The sequence below is a fragment of the Panthera pardus genome, unplaced genomic scaffold (genome assembly GCF_024362965.1).
Source record: "Panthera pardus isolate Hobbes unplaced genomic scaffold, ASM2436296v1 HiC_scaffold_6, whole genome shotgun sequence".
NCBI lineage: Eukaryota > Metazoa > Chordata > Mammalia > Carnivora > Felidae > Panthera > Panthera pardus.
The window spans coordinates 18,065,758-18,081,135 of NW_026526991.1; the positions used below are offsets into that span (position 1 = coordinate 18,065,758).

A 15,378-nucleotide genomic window follows, 5' to 3' on the forward strand; every position below is an offset into this window, starting at 1 on the left:
CATTATCTCTGCTAGGATCTTCAAAAGGCTTTTGAAACTTGAGTTTCTACCATAATAACCTTCTCTTAAGTTTGATGAATTTGGAATGGAGCAGGAAGGGGGATGTGAGGGTGGGGAAAGAAGCAGAAAATACTTGCAATGAAAGACACATTGGTTGGTGTGACCACATATTGTCCTGCCCCATTTTTTTTTGCTCTAGACTTTGCATTTCTGCAAATAAAATGAATTTCAAATTTAGTGTGCTCTCCTTCACCTGCAAGGAGGTGAAAGAAAGGTCTCTGCGCCCTGAGAAGGGTCACGCAGGCAAGGTGGCCCATGGCTGTGCCCAGGGATATTCCTGCTTGTCTGGGACTGTGCGGGAAAGCCCAGGCCCTCCTGTCCCCAGCTGACTTTCCTCCTCCTGCCCACTGACCCCTCCTCAGGCCCAAGGCACTCAGCCACAGGTACAGGAAGAACTTGGTAAACCTGGGGTCAACTTCAGAAGGAGCTTGTACAGCTGGGGCTGAGCAGCTCCCTCTGCTCAAAGATTACAGGTGTTTGAGGTTCATTCCCCAGTCCTGGCACAAGAAGTCCATTTAGAATGGTAGACTTTGTCCTTTCTCTCAGTGGTCTTGAGGATCTCTTTAGAGCCGGTCATAAAGCCAGCGGGAATCCAGCTCTGGCTGAAAAAGCTAAGGGTCAGGTGAGTAACATAGAGCTGGCTCCAGTGGTGTCTGTGGCAAGATAGCAATCATACCAAAAAACCATTCAGACCCATCGATGCAAACTTGATATTTGAAAGTATTAATAGACTGCTCAGCAGTATGATAATTGGCAAGCTTTCCAGCTTATAACCATAGCTAACATGGACGTATTAGTTGGGACAAAGTGGATGATAACTTAATGCCTGAAAGTATGGGCTCCAAAGCCAGGCAGTCTGTGCTCAAATCCCAGTTCTGCACTTATTCCTGTGTGACTGGCTAAGTTATTTAACATCTCTGGGCTTTATTTTTCTTTCTTTCTTTTTTTTTTTTTTAATTTTTTTTTTAACGTTTATTTTTGAGACAGAGAGAGACAGAGCATGAACGGGGGAGGGTCAGAGAGAGAGGGAGACACAGAATCTGAAACAGGCTCCAGGCTCTGAGCCATCAGCACAGAGCCTGACGCGGGGCTTGAACTCACGAACCGCGAGATCATGACCTGAGCCGAAGTCAGACACTTAACCGACTGAGCCACCCAGGCGCCCCTTATTTTTCTTATTTGTAAGACAGGGGAAGTTATATAGTATCTGCCTATAGGATGATTAAAGGAAACAAGTTGTATAGTCATACACGACATTTAGACATTTAGAATGATGCCTGGCAGATGTGAACGGTTCTTTTTGTCATTGCTGTCATTGTGTTATCTGTATAGCACCGGATGGCTGGGTGGCCGACACTCTGTGCTTTTTGAGCATCTCACATTGTGGATTGGCCGAGGATGAGATATTCCAGCTTTTGGACATGCTGGGCTACAGGGATCACTACAAAGTGACCATGTTGCACTGGGCTGCCTTCCGCAATGCCAGCAGACAGTGGGTCCAGGAGAAGCCCAATGGCCTCCTGTACTTCAGGCACCAGTCCCTGCGGAGTGCTGTGGAGCACAAGCTTCTTGGTTAAGGGCTTAAATCTGTGTAAGTACCTGCTAGTTCGGAAAAGGGAAGTTTGCATTCAAGGGAAAGCTTGCAGCTAGCATTTCTCAAGTAGGAATGAATCTGTAAACATGTGTATACATGGTCATATAAATTAATACTTGTACCTGGTTGTGAGTAACTGAGACCTGACTTCAATGGCTTACATCCCAGGGTTTATTCTTTCACATGAGAACTTTCTGAAAGTAGGCAGTTCAGGGCTGCCCTGTTGGCTCCACAAAGTCATCTGGGACCCTCTTCCTTCTATGTCCCTGATCCACACATTAGCTTGCATTCTCAGGGTCATCTCATGTGGATGACTGCTGGAAGCAGCATGGCTGCTGGAGCTCCAGCCATCGCATTTCGGGCAATAGGAAGGATGAAAAGAAGGGTTTGCATTTGCTTTTAAGGAGCTTTCCCAGGTTTTCACCAACATTTCCACTCGGTCTCTAAAACATTGTCATTTGGCCACAGTTAGATATGAGAAAAGTTGGGGAACAGAGGTTTCAATGGGGTGTGTTGCCACCCTAAACTAAGGTGGGCATCTGTTACTAACAAAGATGAGGGAGATGGTTATTGGATAGGCATTAGCAGTTTCTGCCCTAATTCTGAAATCAAATTCTTTTTTTTTTTAAGTTTATTTATTTTGAGAGAGACAGAGAGCATGTGTGCACTTGTGCAAGTGGGGAGGGGCAGAGAGAGAGAGAGTCCCAAACAACCACTGTGCTGTCGATGCAGAGCCCAATGTGGGGCTCAGTCTCACAAACCATGAGATCATGACTTGAGACGAAAGCAAGAGCTGGATGCTTAACCAACTGAGCTACGCTGTCGCCCCTGAAATCAAATTTTTATCCCCTTCTGAAAGGATTGAGGTCTGAATCTGAGAAACAATGGCAATCACATACTCTTGACCTAGAAGCAGAGCCCTCTAGCCACACAGAGAACTTCAGGTTGGTGGACTTCAAAAACCTTACATCACAGCCTCTGCAAAGATTCTAAGCTCTGTGCAAATTTCCTTTCGGGTTTACTATGTCCTCTTTCACTTTCTTTTTTAAAAGATTGTTTCCCTCCTACATTGTCGTCATTCCCACCACCTCTTAAGTTACATAAGGTAGCGAAGAGAGCAGGGCGGGGGGGGGGGTTTGGGAGGGGAGTGAGGATGCTCTTAAGGTGTGATGTCAGTTCTTCTGCTCACTTGGTCTCTGATGGTTTGCAACACACTTAGTCTCTCCATTTTCCTGCAGAACAGTAACACTCTTGGAGGTGCAGGGACAAGGCCATGGTGTGGCTGTTAAAATTCTGGGTATATGCTGTAGCCCTTCTCTGCACTGTGAGCCCCTAAAGAAAGCACTGCTGGCAATATTCACTATTGTCAGGAAAACAAAGACAACAACAACAACAACCAGGATGTGAATACATCTTTACCAGAGGCGCCAGGAATTGTAATTGCAACAATTCACTTCCAGGTAGCTTGAGCATGGGAAGTAAAGCATATCCTACAAGGAGAAAAAAGATGCTAAAGCGAAGGCTGTAGGACTTGAGTCTGCTATGATATTTTTTGGTAAAGGGCTATCTTTTGACATAGTTTGTCTCAATGTCTTATCAATTATTTTGAGGCAAACTTGTCTCTTAGCCACACGTATATGTGGATGCTTCTTTCCTTTGAAATTAATACTCTCTTTAAGTATTGTATTCAGTTTGTAAGTATTGTATTCAATTTGTAACTTAAATTACTCCTACCAAAAATTGGCTAGTCTAGAGGCAGGCTTTGTACCCTGGGCTGTGGTCCAGCAACGTCTTTTCCCTTTTTGCTACCAGAGCTGAGGATTGTTTGGTCTTATATACTCTTTGTATGTGGGTGAACATATGCGTGTACATGTGTGTGTGCATGCGTGCGTATCAGTGGGGCTGAAAAGGGAAAGGGGGGTTAGGGGGGAGACCCAGAAAGCTGGGAAATGCTGTTCTAGTGTGGCCAGAGCATTGTCACATCTTGTTGCCCCTGGCCATCATAACCACCACTATTATTTAGTGCTTTCACTGTGCCAGCCGCTTCATATACGTTATTCCATTTATTTCTTGTGTACACAGAACGTTCTCTGGCTAGGTTAGGTCGTATCAGTTCTGTTTCCCACCAGCCTCCTAGAAAGTCCTCACCTGCCCCAGGTGCCTGCGGGAGACCCTGAGCAGTGTTACCTGTGCTCCTCTGTCTGTTGGCTGTGGCCACCACATAGAGGCTCTTCTGGTTTGTGCTTACTGACGTGGGTACCTCCCCGCTGCCCCTGCAGGGTTCCCCCCAGGAAAACCAAGCCTCATGCTGGGATCCCTGTCTCTTTGCCCTCTGGCAGCCAGCCCTTGAGGTGTCGGGATGGTGCTGGTGTCCAAAGGGAGAGAAGGTGTTTTCTGGGAGACCTGAGCCATGCGACCTCCTCCCCCAAACCTCACCCTTTCCCGGGATCTCAGGGAGCCCTTCCTGGAAAGAGCTCCTTCCTTTACTTCGTATAACCCCTCACTTCGTAGAAGCTCCGAAAACCGAGTCTGTGAAGCCCATTTTGCAGTGATTAATTGTTGCGTAGAAGGGTCCAGCCTAGCATAATGGGTAAAGGTGGCCCCTGATGCTAGATCGGGGTGAGCCTTGGCTTTCCCACTTCCTAGCTGAAGACCGGATCCCTTTCTACCCACATCCCTCTTTTGTAAAATAATAAGTGTACCAAGCTCAGAACATTATGACTAGCAAGCATTCAATGTGTAATTCATGTAATTACAAGTACTTAGACTGGGCCTGGCCCATGGTGAATTCTTAAGAAATGTTAGCCATTCTGAATTCTCCCTTTGTTTTACTCATCTGTCTCCCCTGTGGCCTTTTACCTACCGTCCTTCCCAAAATGATCCATGCAAATCAGCTGGTAATCTTGAATTCTGTTAGCCTAAGTGTTATTCCATTTCATCAAACACCTTCAAGCAGGTCTGAGTACCCTGGGCCCCACTCCAGTTACATTCAATAGATGTTTGCTGAATGAATGCACAGCTATTCCTGGCAGTTGGCTTTTTGGGCCTGCCGTTTCTAGAAGCTTCCATATCCCTTGTTTTGGGAGCCAGTACTGACCCTCAGCCTCTGGTGTTTGCCTGTGGTGGAATCAGGATCTGGAGGGCTGAGCACAGGAAGGGAAGTGTGAGCTACTCACTACCTGTTCACCTGCTACCCGCAGGTGACACTGTGGTCATGGTAGAGGAGCAGCCTCATTTCACCCTGTCTTTACCTCACTCCCAGGCCCGCATGCTGTTTCGCAAAGAGTCTACCTTCTTTCCGACTGGCAATCTCTATGGCATCTACTATAAATGATTTCTTGTTAAGAGCAAGGACTTTCAATCTGACAGAACTGGCCTGGCCTTGTGAAAGGTGCTTAACTTTCTAAGACTCAGTTTCTCACCTGCAAAATGGGGATAATGGTAGTGTTTACCTCGAGGGTATTAAAAATGCTAAGTATACCTAACGTAAGGTGCTTAATACAGCGTCCGGCACAATGATAAGCACCGTGGTGGCCGTGACAGCTAATTGCCAATATTTCCAGCCCCTCCACCCACCATGGGAAGCACTTTCTGGTCCCTTTATTGGGTAGCACCTTGTGACCCGTTCTGTCCAACGAGTTGTACGTGGCTACTGGCAATGTTCAAGATGGCGGCTGGTCTGTCAGTCCTGGCGTGAGCGGACCTGGATTTGGAGATTGAGCCAGGACCGTCATTATCTGTGACGGCATGATAAACCTTTGCTGTTTTAAGCCACTGAGATTTTGAGGTCGTTTGTCCACACAGCACAATGTAGCCTGTCATGAGAGAAAGGAGCAGTACAGAGATGTCCACCAGAAAGTGTGTCCGTGAGAACTGTGCTGAACTTTGCACAGATGATGCTGTGGTCAGGCCATTCCTCCCGTCTCATGTTAAGTGGAGAAGCACTGGAATCGAGTCAGAAGGTTCGAATCCTGCTTCTCCACTCACGTGCTGGCCAGAGACCAGCCACCTGGCCCCTCTGACTTTAAGTAATTTCATTTGTCATATGGAGATTGTATTAGGGTTCTCTGGAGAAACAGGACCACTAGGATTAGTTCTCTATCTCTTTCTAGCTCTATGTATCTCTCTATGTGTGTGTCTCTACATAGATATCTAGAAAATGATTTATTGTGCGGTTTTGACTCACGTGATTGTGGACATTGGGAAGTCCCAGGATCTTGCCGTCTGCAAGTTAGAGGTGCAGGAAAGCTGGTGGTAGTGCTACTGGGGACCAGGGGAGTCAGTGCTATAATTTCTAGTCCAAGTCTAAAGGTCTGAGACCCAGAAGTGCTGAGAAGACAGAGGTTTCAGCTGGAGCCGAGGGGAAGATTTGTCCTTCCTCTGCCTTTTTTTTTTCTATTCCGGCCCTCAACAGATTGGATGAGGCCCGTCTGCAGTGGTGAGGGCAATCTCCTTCACTCAGTGGACTCATTCAAGTGCTAGTCTCTTCCAGAAACCCCCTCACAGGCACACCGGGAAACAGTACCTAACCAGCTCTCTGGGCATCCCTTTGCCCAGGAAAGTTGACATGAGAAATTATATGGGAAAATCACAGGGATTTTCATATCCTTTCATATCTCACAAGGATATTTTTGTAAAAAGATAAACTTAGGGCACCTGGGTGGCTCAGTCGGTTAAGCATCTGACTCTTGATTTCTGCTCAGGCCATGATCTCATGGTTCATGAGTTGGAGCCTCACATCAGGCTCTGTGCTGGCAGCATGGAGCCTGCTCAGGATTCTCTCTTGCCTCTCTCTGCCCCTCCCCTGTTCACGCTGTCTCTGTGTCTCTGAAAATAAATAAATAAACTTAAAAAAAAATAAACTCAGTGTTTTTTATGACAATGTTTTGTACATGTTAAGCATTGTGTTTAATACTCTAAATCTCGGATGCGGGGTAATATTTGTCCCAGTTCTCTTTCTCTCTCATTCCCCACAAAAATGCCCTTGCCATGCTCAGTGCAAGGAGGAACTTTCCTTCCTCTTCCATGGGTTTCTGAAGCAGGTGTGCCATCCAGCCCTGTGTCCCATTCATCTTGTGAGAAAAAACATCAAGCAGAACATTTTAAACACTTCTATTTTACCTTTCAAGGATAGGTATCTTGAAGTTCTTCTTTGTTTTTTAAGTTTATTTATTTATTTTGAAAGAGAGAAAGGGAGAGAGAGAGAGAATCCCAAGCAGGCTCTGCACTGCCAGCACAGAGCCTGACACAGGGCTCGAACTCACGAACCGTGAGATCATGACCTGAGCTGAAATCAAGAGTCAGATGCTTAACCACTTAACTAACTGAGCCACCCAGGCACCCCCTTGAAGTTTTTAATGAAACCAAGCCCTTCTGTTTTTAAGCAGGTTGTTTCTGGGTAGTAAGATTGGTTGGAATCATTTCTCTTTGCTAGTGAAAGCATAGTAAACTTGGCTCTAACATCCAATTTGCCGTTAATTTGCTTAGCTCCCCGTGGCCTAGATGAGACCCAGGTGGCAGGTGAACTTCTCCAAATTGCGTGTCCTCAAATTTTGGAAAGTGCTTATTTATGTGGTAGCTGTGGTATATGTTTAACATAGAAAAGTGGGTTACAAATATTTCTTTGGGAGAGGGGAAGACACCATGAAAAATGAGCATGCTCCCTAGCTTCTCAAAAATCTGGGTCAGTGATCACAACTGTAACTAATTCTTTGGTAAATTCAGACTGACTTATAAGAAGATGCATTTTGGGTGGCTCAGTCAGTTAAGCATCCGACTTCGGCTCAGGTCATGATCTTGCAGTTTGTGGGTTCGAGCCCTACGTTGGACTCTGTGCTGACAGGTCAGAGCTTGGAGCCTGCTTCAGATTTTGTGTCTCTCTCTTTCTCTGCCCCTCCCCTGCTCGCTCTGTCTCTCAAAAATAAACATTAAAAAAAATCAAAGAAGATATATTTTTAATATTTCAGGTTTTTTTTTCAAGCTACTGTTTCATTGTGTCTATGGCCACAGAGCTGTTATCTACTGTATGTTTTCATATACTAAGAAGGCAGACGCATTCAACTGTCACTGATTTTTCAATAGGTGTGGTCACTCCTGTCAGAGAAAGCCGTCCATATACCTTTCAGAACCCAACAAATCACAAGAAGACACATTTCCACCAGATCTTAGTTCGATACTTCCAACGGCAAACCACTTTCTGGAGGGTATTTGAGGAGCTGCCGTGGCATTTGAAAATGAGTGGCTCCTGGGGGGGTTTGTGCAGCTTTCTGTCAAGTCCTAGGTAAGACGTGTCCTCTTTATGTGGCGTTTGGGCAGATTTCGTTCCTCCTTTGCCAAACACTGTGTTCGGATACCCATGGCTCGTTTCAGCAGGGCACATTCATTCACTTAGTCATTCGGCAACCCATTCATTAATTCGGATGGGCCCATCATTCAGCACCAGTTTCTGTGGCTGATGGATTCCCAGCGTTGCTCCATTGGATCGTCTGGCTCTGCCAGAAGTGTTCTCTTCCCTCCTGAATCCACATGGATTCCTCTCAGAGAGGAGGATTCCAGAGAGAGAAGGACTTGTGGCTGGGCAAGGACAAAGGATTGGCTATATTCTCCTGCCAGACCCACCTAATCTCCTCCCTTTCCTTTCTTCTCCCTCCTCTCCACCCTTCTCCTTCTCTTCATCTCCCCTACTTTCTTGTCCTCTTATGTACCCCTTTGGCAGACATGTATCATTGACCCACTCTGTCTCCCATGTTCTTGGAGGCCCCGGGGATGCAGGAGTGAGTGAGATCTGGCTCTATCTAGCTGGGCAGATGTGGAGCCAGAGAAGAGCCACACATGGGGGACAGTGCTTCGCTAGAGCAAAGACCCAGAGCTGGGCACGCTCGGGACAGGGAGGGGCTTGCTCCGCCTGGTAGATTCGGGGAGCCTGCCTAGAGGAGGGGCCTCCTGGACAGAGACGCGGCAATGGCTTTGACTGCTTAAGAGGGACAGGTTCACATCTATCTGGTGACCTACCAAAGTCGTAGTGGTCAAGGAGTTTATGAATAGGCTAATGGAATGGGGCAAACCGAACAGCTTCCTTCAAGGCATGAAATACTAAAATGACTCACATGAATTCATTGTGTTACAAGTATCACAGATTCTGTATCGAAGATCCAAAACCTGAGCTTCTGGACATGGCTGCACCTCATCCACTACTGGAATGTGTTAGCAGAAGTCGGATATGATGCTGCTGGGGCCTATTTACTCACAGTGGCCAAGGTTAAAGCTGAGAAGTGCCATAAAATGAGGAAGAGACATACACCGTCAGGTACAGTGAGTAGCTAGGTTTCCATAGTCCATTTCGCTGGGATGTTAAGTGGCCAAGAGTTACTGTTCTCCCGTTTCCTCATCTAATTCCAATCACTCCAACAGACCTCCCTGTGTGTTCCTACCCACAATGTAGGCCACCAATTTCTGAAGCTAGGAAATGGGGGGGGGGGGGAAGTGTTAATTCTGAAATGGCTCCTCTGTATCGTCTTGCTGTGGCTGTTTCCTATGCATTTTTTCTTTCTCTATTTTCTCGTGGCTTCAACCACACTGCTAACATCTCCCTCCTTGATCTGCATTTGCAGCCTTGATGGCCTTTTGGAAGGTCGGTGTATGTGACCCCTTTCCTGAGAGCCACCAACAGTGTTGCTGCTCGATCAACAGCTTTCCTGAGTGACCAGCTGGGTAGTTCAGATGACATAGATGCAAATCCGAATTATTTCGGATACTCCCTCCCAGCTTGTTCTTTCCGTGTTCCCTCCATTTGCTCACAGTGCCCCCAGCTCCCTCCGGGCCCCTCACTCAGCCCTGGAGACACGCCATTGCTGTCGAGGATGGCTTCGATCTGAATTGCGATGGCAGTACTCGGACTTGCTGCCTAAGGGCTTGGATCTGGACAGCACTTTGGCTCATATTTCTTCCCTTTCTCCCTTGCCTGTCTCTCTCTCTCCCCCTGTATTTCCGGGCTCACTAGACAGTAATAACACTCATTCATTCTTTCAACAGATAGTAACTGCGCACCTTCTCTGGGACATTGGACTCACTGGGCGCTACTGACATCATCAGTGAACTAGTTCAACGAATTCAACACTAGTTCAAAAATGACCCCTGCTCTCATGGTTTTGCCGTCTAGTGGTCATAATAACAGATCTTGAGCATTTGTCACGGGCCAGGCTCTAAGTTCAATTCTTTTTATGTCTTTTGCTTGATTCACGTCAAATCTCTGCAGTCCTGCTAATGCCTTGGTTGAAACTCAGGAAACTGAGTCTCGGAGAGGTGAAGCGAGTTGCCCAAGGTCTCCCGGGTAGTTAGGAGTGGATTTGGGCTGCGGTGTTCCAGCATCCCTTTTGGTCCTTAAGCATGTAGCCTTTACCTGTATTCTCACTGCCACGTATGAATTATGTACCTTTGGAATTTCTCCGATCCACTAAACCCTCCGTGTGGAAGGACCCAAACGATCCTCCACAGATTCCAGTGTGTCGAATAAAGCCAGGATGCCTCTGGAATTGCATCAGTGCTTAGGGCTGTAGGGCGGAGGAAGCAGGGAGGGGGCGGGAGGTGGTGTGGGGGGAGCACTGTATGTCATAGGAAGCTGGAAGCTAGCCCCCAGAAGAGATCTTGAGGTGGGGGTGAAAGTCCTTCCTGATGATGTCACCCTGCTTGTCGGCACATGGTTGTTATGGTGATGGAAACGCCTGGGGGCTGGGGGTTGCCAGTGGGAGGAAATCACCTAACATTTCAGCGTGTGAGAATTTTCTGGATGTAAATGAGCCTAGTTCAGAATGTGTCCCTTTGAGTTAGGCTGGAGACATGTGCAGGGCTTTCTGGTGATTCCATAAGCATGCTGCTCTGAGCTGCTGCTGGGTAGTCTCTGCTTACTCCAGACCCCGGGTGGGGAGGCTCCTTAGCAGGGGGTCCCGGCCTCCATCACTGCTGCCTTTGCCACCTTCCATCTTCCTCACCCCTCGTGTTCAGTCTTGGCCGATTCCCATAGATTTTACTTGGGAATATGGCCTCTTGCATCCTCTCTCTCATGGCAACCAGGCCCTCATTCCCTTTCTCTCATCAGTCTTCATAAAGCAAAGCAGAGTCAGTCTATGGCCATTTGTGTGTGTGTGTGTGGGGGGGGGGGCGGGGGGGTCTTCCTGAAGTCCTTCCATTTGGGTTGCTGAAAATAGAAGTCATAATGTTACAGCAAATACTCAGCGCCCAGGAAGAGACAAGCCCACGAAGAGACAAGCCCACGCACTCTCGGGGAATCAGAAAAGACTGTTTATTGCCCACGGGTGCTGGCCCAGCGGTGTCACCTCCAAAGGCTGAGCCCCGAACCTTGGCATTGGCCTCCTTTTATGGCTGGGAGGGTAGGGGGTGGAGAGACAAAACAAAAAGGGGAGGGGGCCCTTATCAGTGGTGTTATCTGGGCAGTTAGTTGGTGGAGGCAGCAGGCAAACAAGATTACGGAAGCCAAAAGTATGCAAGGGAAGCCTCGGGCATCTGGCTAGCCCCTTTTATCTTGTTTTTACTAGCTTTTCTTCTCAATAAGACTTGTCACCAAAGTGATAGAATAGCCTTTGATTCATTGGAATGGGTTTAATGATAGCAGGAATCCTGTAGAATCGTCAGAGGAGGCTTTCCAGGGGTCTGGTTGCTGTCTGGGCCTCCCCCAGACATGGCTTTTCCTACCGTGGTTATGTAGCCACACGCAGTCCTGAGACATTCTGCCCTCCTAGGGTGCTGCTGGAGGCAAGGCCCTTAAGCTGGAATGTTCTTTCAGGCAGGTTTTTGAGAAATCCTGTATTATGGGCTGCGGTCTCAGGAATTGCTTGCCACTTCAGCCCTGTCCTCCCTTCTAATAAAGAGGTCTGGGCAAGCGTGCTTTGCCATGATTACCAGCTGATCCTCTGAATTAATTCAAGCGTTCACCGAGTGCCTGCGTCGTGGTGAGCCTGGTGCTAGATGCCAGGGACGCAGCAGTGGACAAGACAGACAGGGCTCCTGCCCTGATGGAGCTTATGGTAGAGTATAAAACAGACCCTACTGAGAAGTGCAGCTGAGGGAGCGGTACACGGTGGTGGTGGCCTGGCCCGGAGCCCGGAGCAGGAGGTGTGGCCTTGTCTCAGGAACTGCAGAAGCCACTCTGAATAAGTGACATTTCATCTGAGGTTTGGAGGAGGAGTGAGAGCCGATGGGACAGAGGGCCGAGGGAACAGCATGTTTGAGGACCCTGAGTCAGGGGGAGAGTGATGAACCTGAAGAATTCAGCAAGGCCAGTACGGGTCCAAGAGAGGGTGGGCAGGCTCATCAGCCTGATGGGGGAGCCGACGGGTGTGTGAGGTCACTCCCCACCAGGAGTCTGTGGCTGCAGCTCCGGAAAAGAATGCGTGCCCCGCCCCCATCCTAGGGCCTGCCGCCGGACTGTGTGCTTTGGCTCCCCCTGGTGGCTGTGATGAGAACCAGAACCCTAACTTGCTCGGTTGGTGGAAAAGACGCCTGGCTCTGAGTCTGGAAATCGCTTTTGCCCCGTATTTCCTGCCTGTCCACTTGCTTCCTGGGTTTGCCCTTCCTTGCGAGATGCCTCTGGGCAAGTTACATCTCTGAAGGAAGGCCGGTCTCGGGAGGTCTTTGAGTCTAGAGGACAACGCCATGGTCGGGTCAGGTTTTACAGATTATCTGTGATATGATAAGCTTGTTTTTAGCTGGAGTCCTGGGTCACAAAAAAGTAGAGAGAATCCATGTCTGGCTGCAGTTGCATTTTTAGACAAAGTCAAACACCAGAAGAGACAGACTAAAAACAGATGTGGCAGAAGGACTGGTCCCAGAATGGCTCCATGTTGGCAGATGGCTGACTACTCTCCCAGGTGGCAGATGTGGTGGGTTGGGGAGAGTCATATTGTTTTGCAGGGTCAGGCTTTCTTGTTGGAGCAAAGGGTAAATGCATTACAGTGCAGGATCTTGTCAGAAGGTTGTAGTAAATGGGACAATATCAGCTTTTCATGAGTAATGTATGATGTTTTGCTCTCTGATACTTTTGGAAACTTCTAAATATTTTAGATGGAACAAATCATTTATTACAAATAATTTTAAAAATAGCTCAACAGAAAAATAAAAAGAACAAAAGACAATTTACAGTAGCCACAGGAAATATGAAATATCTACGAATAAATGTAACAAGAAATGTGTGGATCTTTATTTTTATAAAACTGTTTCAGAATTATAGAAAATAACATTTTAGTATATAGGGAGACATACCATATTCTTGGATAGAGCAACTCAATATTGTAAAGCTGTCGGTTCTTCCACAGTTGATTTATGTACATAAGACAATTCTAATTGAAATCCCAATGGGATTAAAACATTTCTAAATTTTCAAAATGATTTTAAAGTTCTTGGAGAAGAAGATATGTGAGAGTAAGAGTTTAAAATAATGAGGGCAATTTGAATGTCAACTTATTTAAACATATTATGAAGCTGTAATAATTTTAAAAATGCTACTGGGAGCAAAAATAGACAGCTCAGTGGAACAAAATAGGAAGCTCAGGTACAGACTCAGGTATGGATATAAAAAATTAGTAAGTGATAGAAACTTTTCAAATTAGAAAGATTATGGAATAAATTGAATAAATAGTGCTGTGATAATGGTTCACTACTTGGTAAGAAGTTAAGTTACCTGAGCCATTACACCAAAATAAATCCCAAGAAGATTAGAGTTAAATGTAAATTAATGAAATTTTATGTTAAAAAAAAAAACTATAAGAAAATGTTGGCGTCTAAGCAAGAAAGCAAAAGAGTAAATCACAAAGAAGACAGTCGATAAATGTGTCTAAATAAATGAAATTACATGTAAATCAAAACAAAACAACACAACTCAGAAAATTAAAAACACAATTATAAGACTAGTGATAACTGGCAAAAATATTTGTGACATACGTGGCAGGCAAAAGATTAATACTTTTAATAAGTAAAAGACTCTTAAATAAAATAATGAGCCCTTCAGTAAAGATAAGCAAGATCTTGAGCAGGCCATGCAAAGAACATTTTTAGTTCTTGTCTGACTTTACTTCTTATCACTGATGGATATATATATATATATATATATATATATATATATATATATATATATATAGTTTTGAGAGCGAGAGAGCGAGAGAGTGCAAGTGTGTGTGCACGCATGCGAGCAAGGGAGGGGCAGATGGAGAGGGAGAGAGAGACTCCTAAGCAGGCTCCACACCCAGGGTGGAGACTGATGCAGGGCTAGATCTTACCATCATGAGAACATGACCTGAGCTAAAATCAAATGTGGGACGTTTAACTGACTGAGCCACCCAGGCGCTCCACCAAGTCTTGAATTCTAATAAGGTCTAACTTAATCAGTATTTTCTTTCATGGGTTATGCTTTTTGTGGTGTATTTAATAAATCATGACCAAAACCAAAGTCACATAGGTTTTTTTCTGTTTCCTTCTAAAACTTTTGTAGTATTTCATTTTTTTTTCATTTTTTTTTCTAACGTTTATTTATTTTTGAGACAGAGAGAGACAAAGCATGAACGGGGGAGGGTCAGAGAGAGGGAGACACAGAATCTGAAACAGGCTCCAGGCTCTGAGCTGTCAGCACAGAGCCCGATGCGGGGCTCGAACTCACGGACCTCGAGATCATGACCTGAGCCGAAGTCGGCCACCCAACCGACTGAGCAACCCAGGCACCCCTGTAGTATTTCATTTTATATTTAGGGCTATGATCCATTTTGACTATGTGTTTTGCAAAAGGTGTAATATATCTGTCTAGATTAATTTTTTTTCATACGGATGTTCAGTTGTTCCAGAACAACTTGTTAATTAAGACTTCTTCCATTGAATTGTCTTTGCTACTTTGTCAAAGATCAATTAGACATCTAGAGAAGATTTATTGGTATTGTATTGAATTTATAAGTCAAGCATCTTAACAATGTTGAGTCTTCCAGTCCATCAACATAGAATCTCTCTCAGTTTATTTAGATCTTCTTTGATATCCTTTATCAGAATTTTGTGGCTCTCTGCATATAGATCAAGTACATATTCTGTTAGATTTAGGCCTAAGTTTCTCATTTATGGGGTACTATTATAAGTGGTATTGTGTTTTAAATTTCTAATTCCAATTGTTCATTGCTGGTCTATAGGAAAGCAGTTGGCTTTTGTATATTAACCTTGTATCCTGCAACCTTGTTATAATCACTTACCAGTTCTACGAGTTTTTTGTTGATTCTTTGGGATTTTCTACACAGACAGGTCTATCTTTTGTGAACAAAATCAGTTTTATTTCTTCCTTCCCAACATGTATATCTTTTATTTCCTTTTCTTGTCTTATTGCACTAGCTGGGACTCCCAGTATCATTCAGTAGGAGTGGTGAGAGGGGATATCCTAACCTCAGCTTTTTACTGCCGTCAGTGGCTCACCAGCCACCATCACCTCTCACCTGGCCTATCGTAATGGCCTCCTAACTAGTCCTCCTACTTTCATTTTTGTTCCAAAAAAGTTCCATTTCTGTTTAGTAGCCAGAATGAGCTTTTAGGAATATAAACCAGATCATGTCACTTTCCAGGTTAAGATCATTCCAGAGACCTGCTGCTGCATTGATACTAAAATCTGAACTCCTCAGTTTAATTTATAATCGTTTGTATAATCTACCCCCGACATGCCTAGGTAGCTTCATCTTATAAGAATT

General features: G+C 45.6%; 1 protein-coding gene across 1 annotated transcript in view; it reads left to right on the plus strand.

The window, feature by feature from the left end:
* Positions 1–15,378, plus strand: part of LOC109265427 (putative tetratricopeptide repeat protein 41) — an 81,925-nt gene that overhangs the window by 38,349 nt on the left and 28,198 nt on the right. The window contains 3 exon segments of the mRNA XM_053895062.1: positions 1,393–1,632; positions 7,736–7,934; positions 8,782–8,960. Coding sequence (XP_053751037.1) covers positions 1,393–1,632; positions 7,736–7,934; positions 8,782–8,960 — 618 coding nt within the window.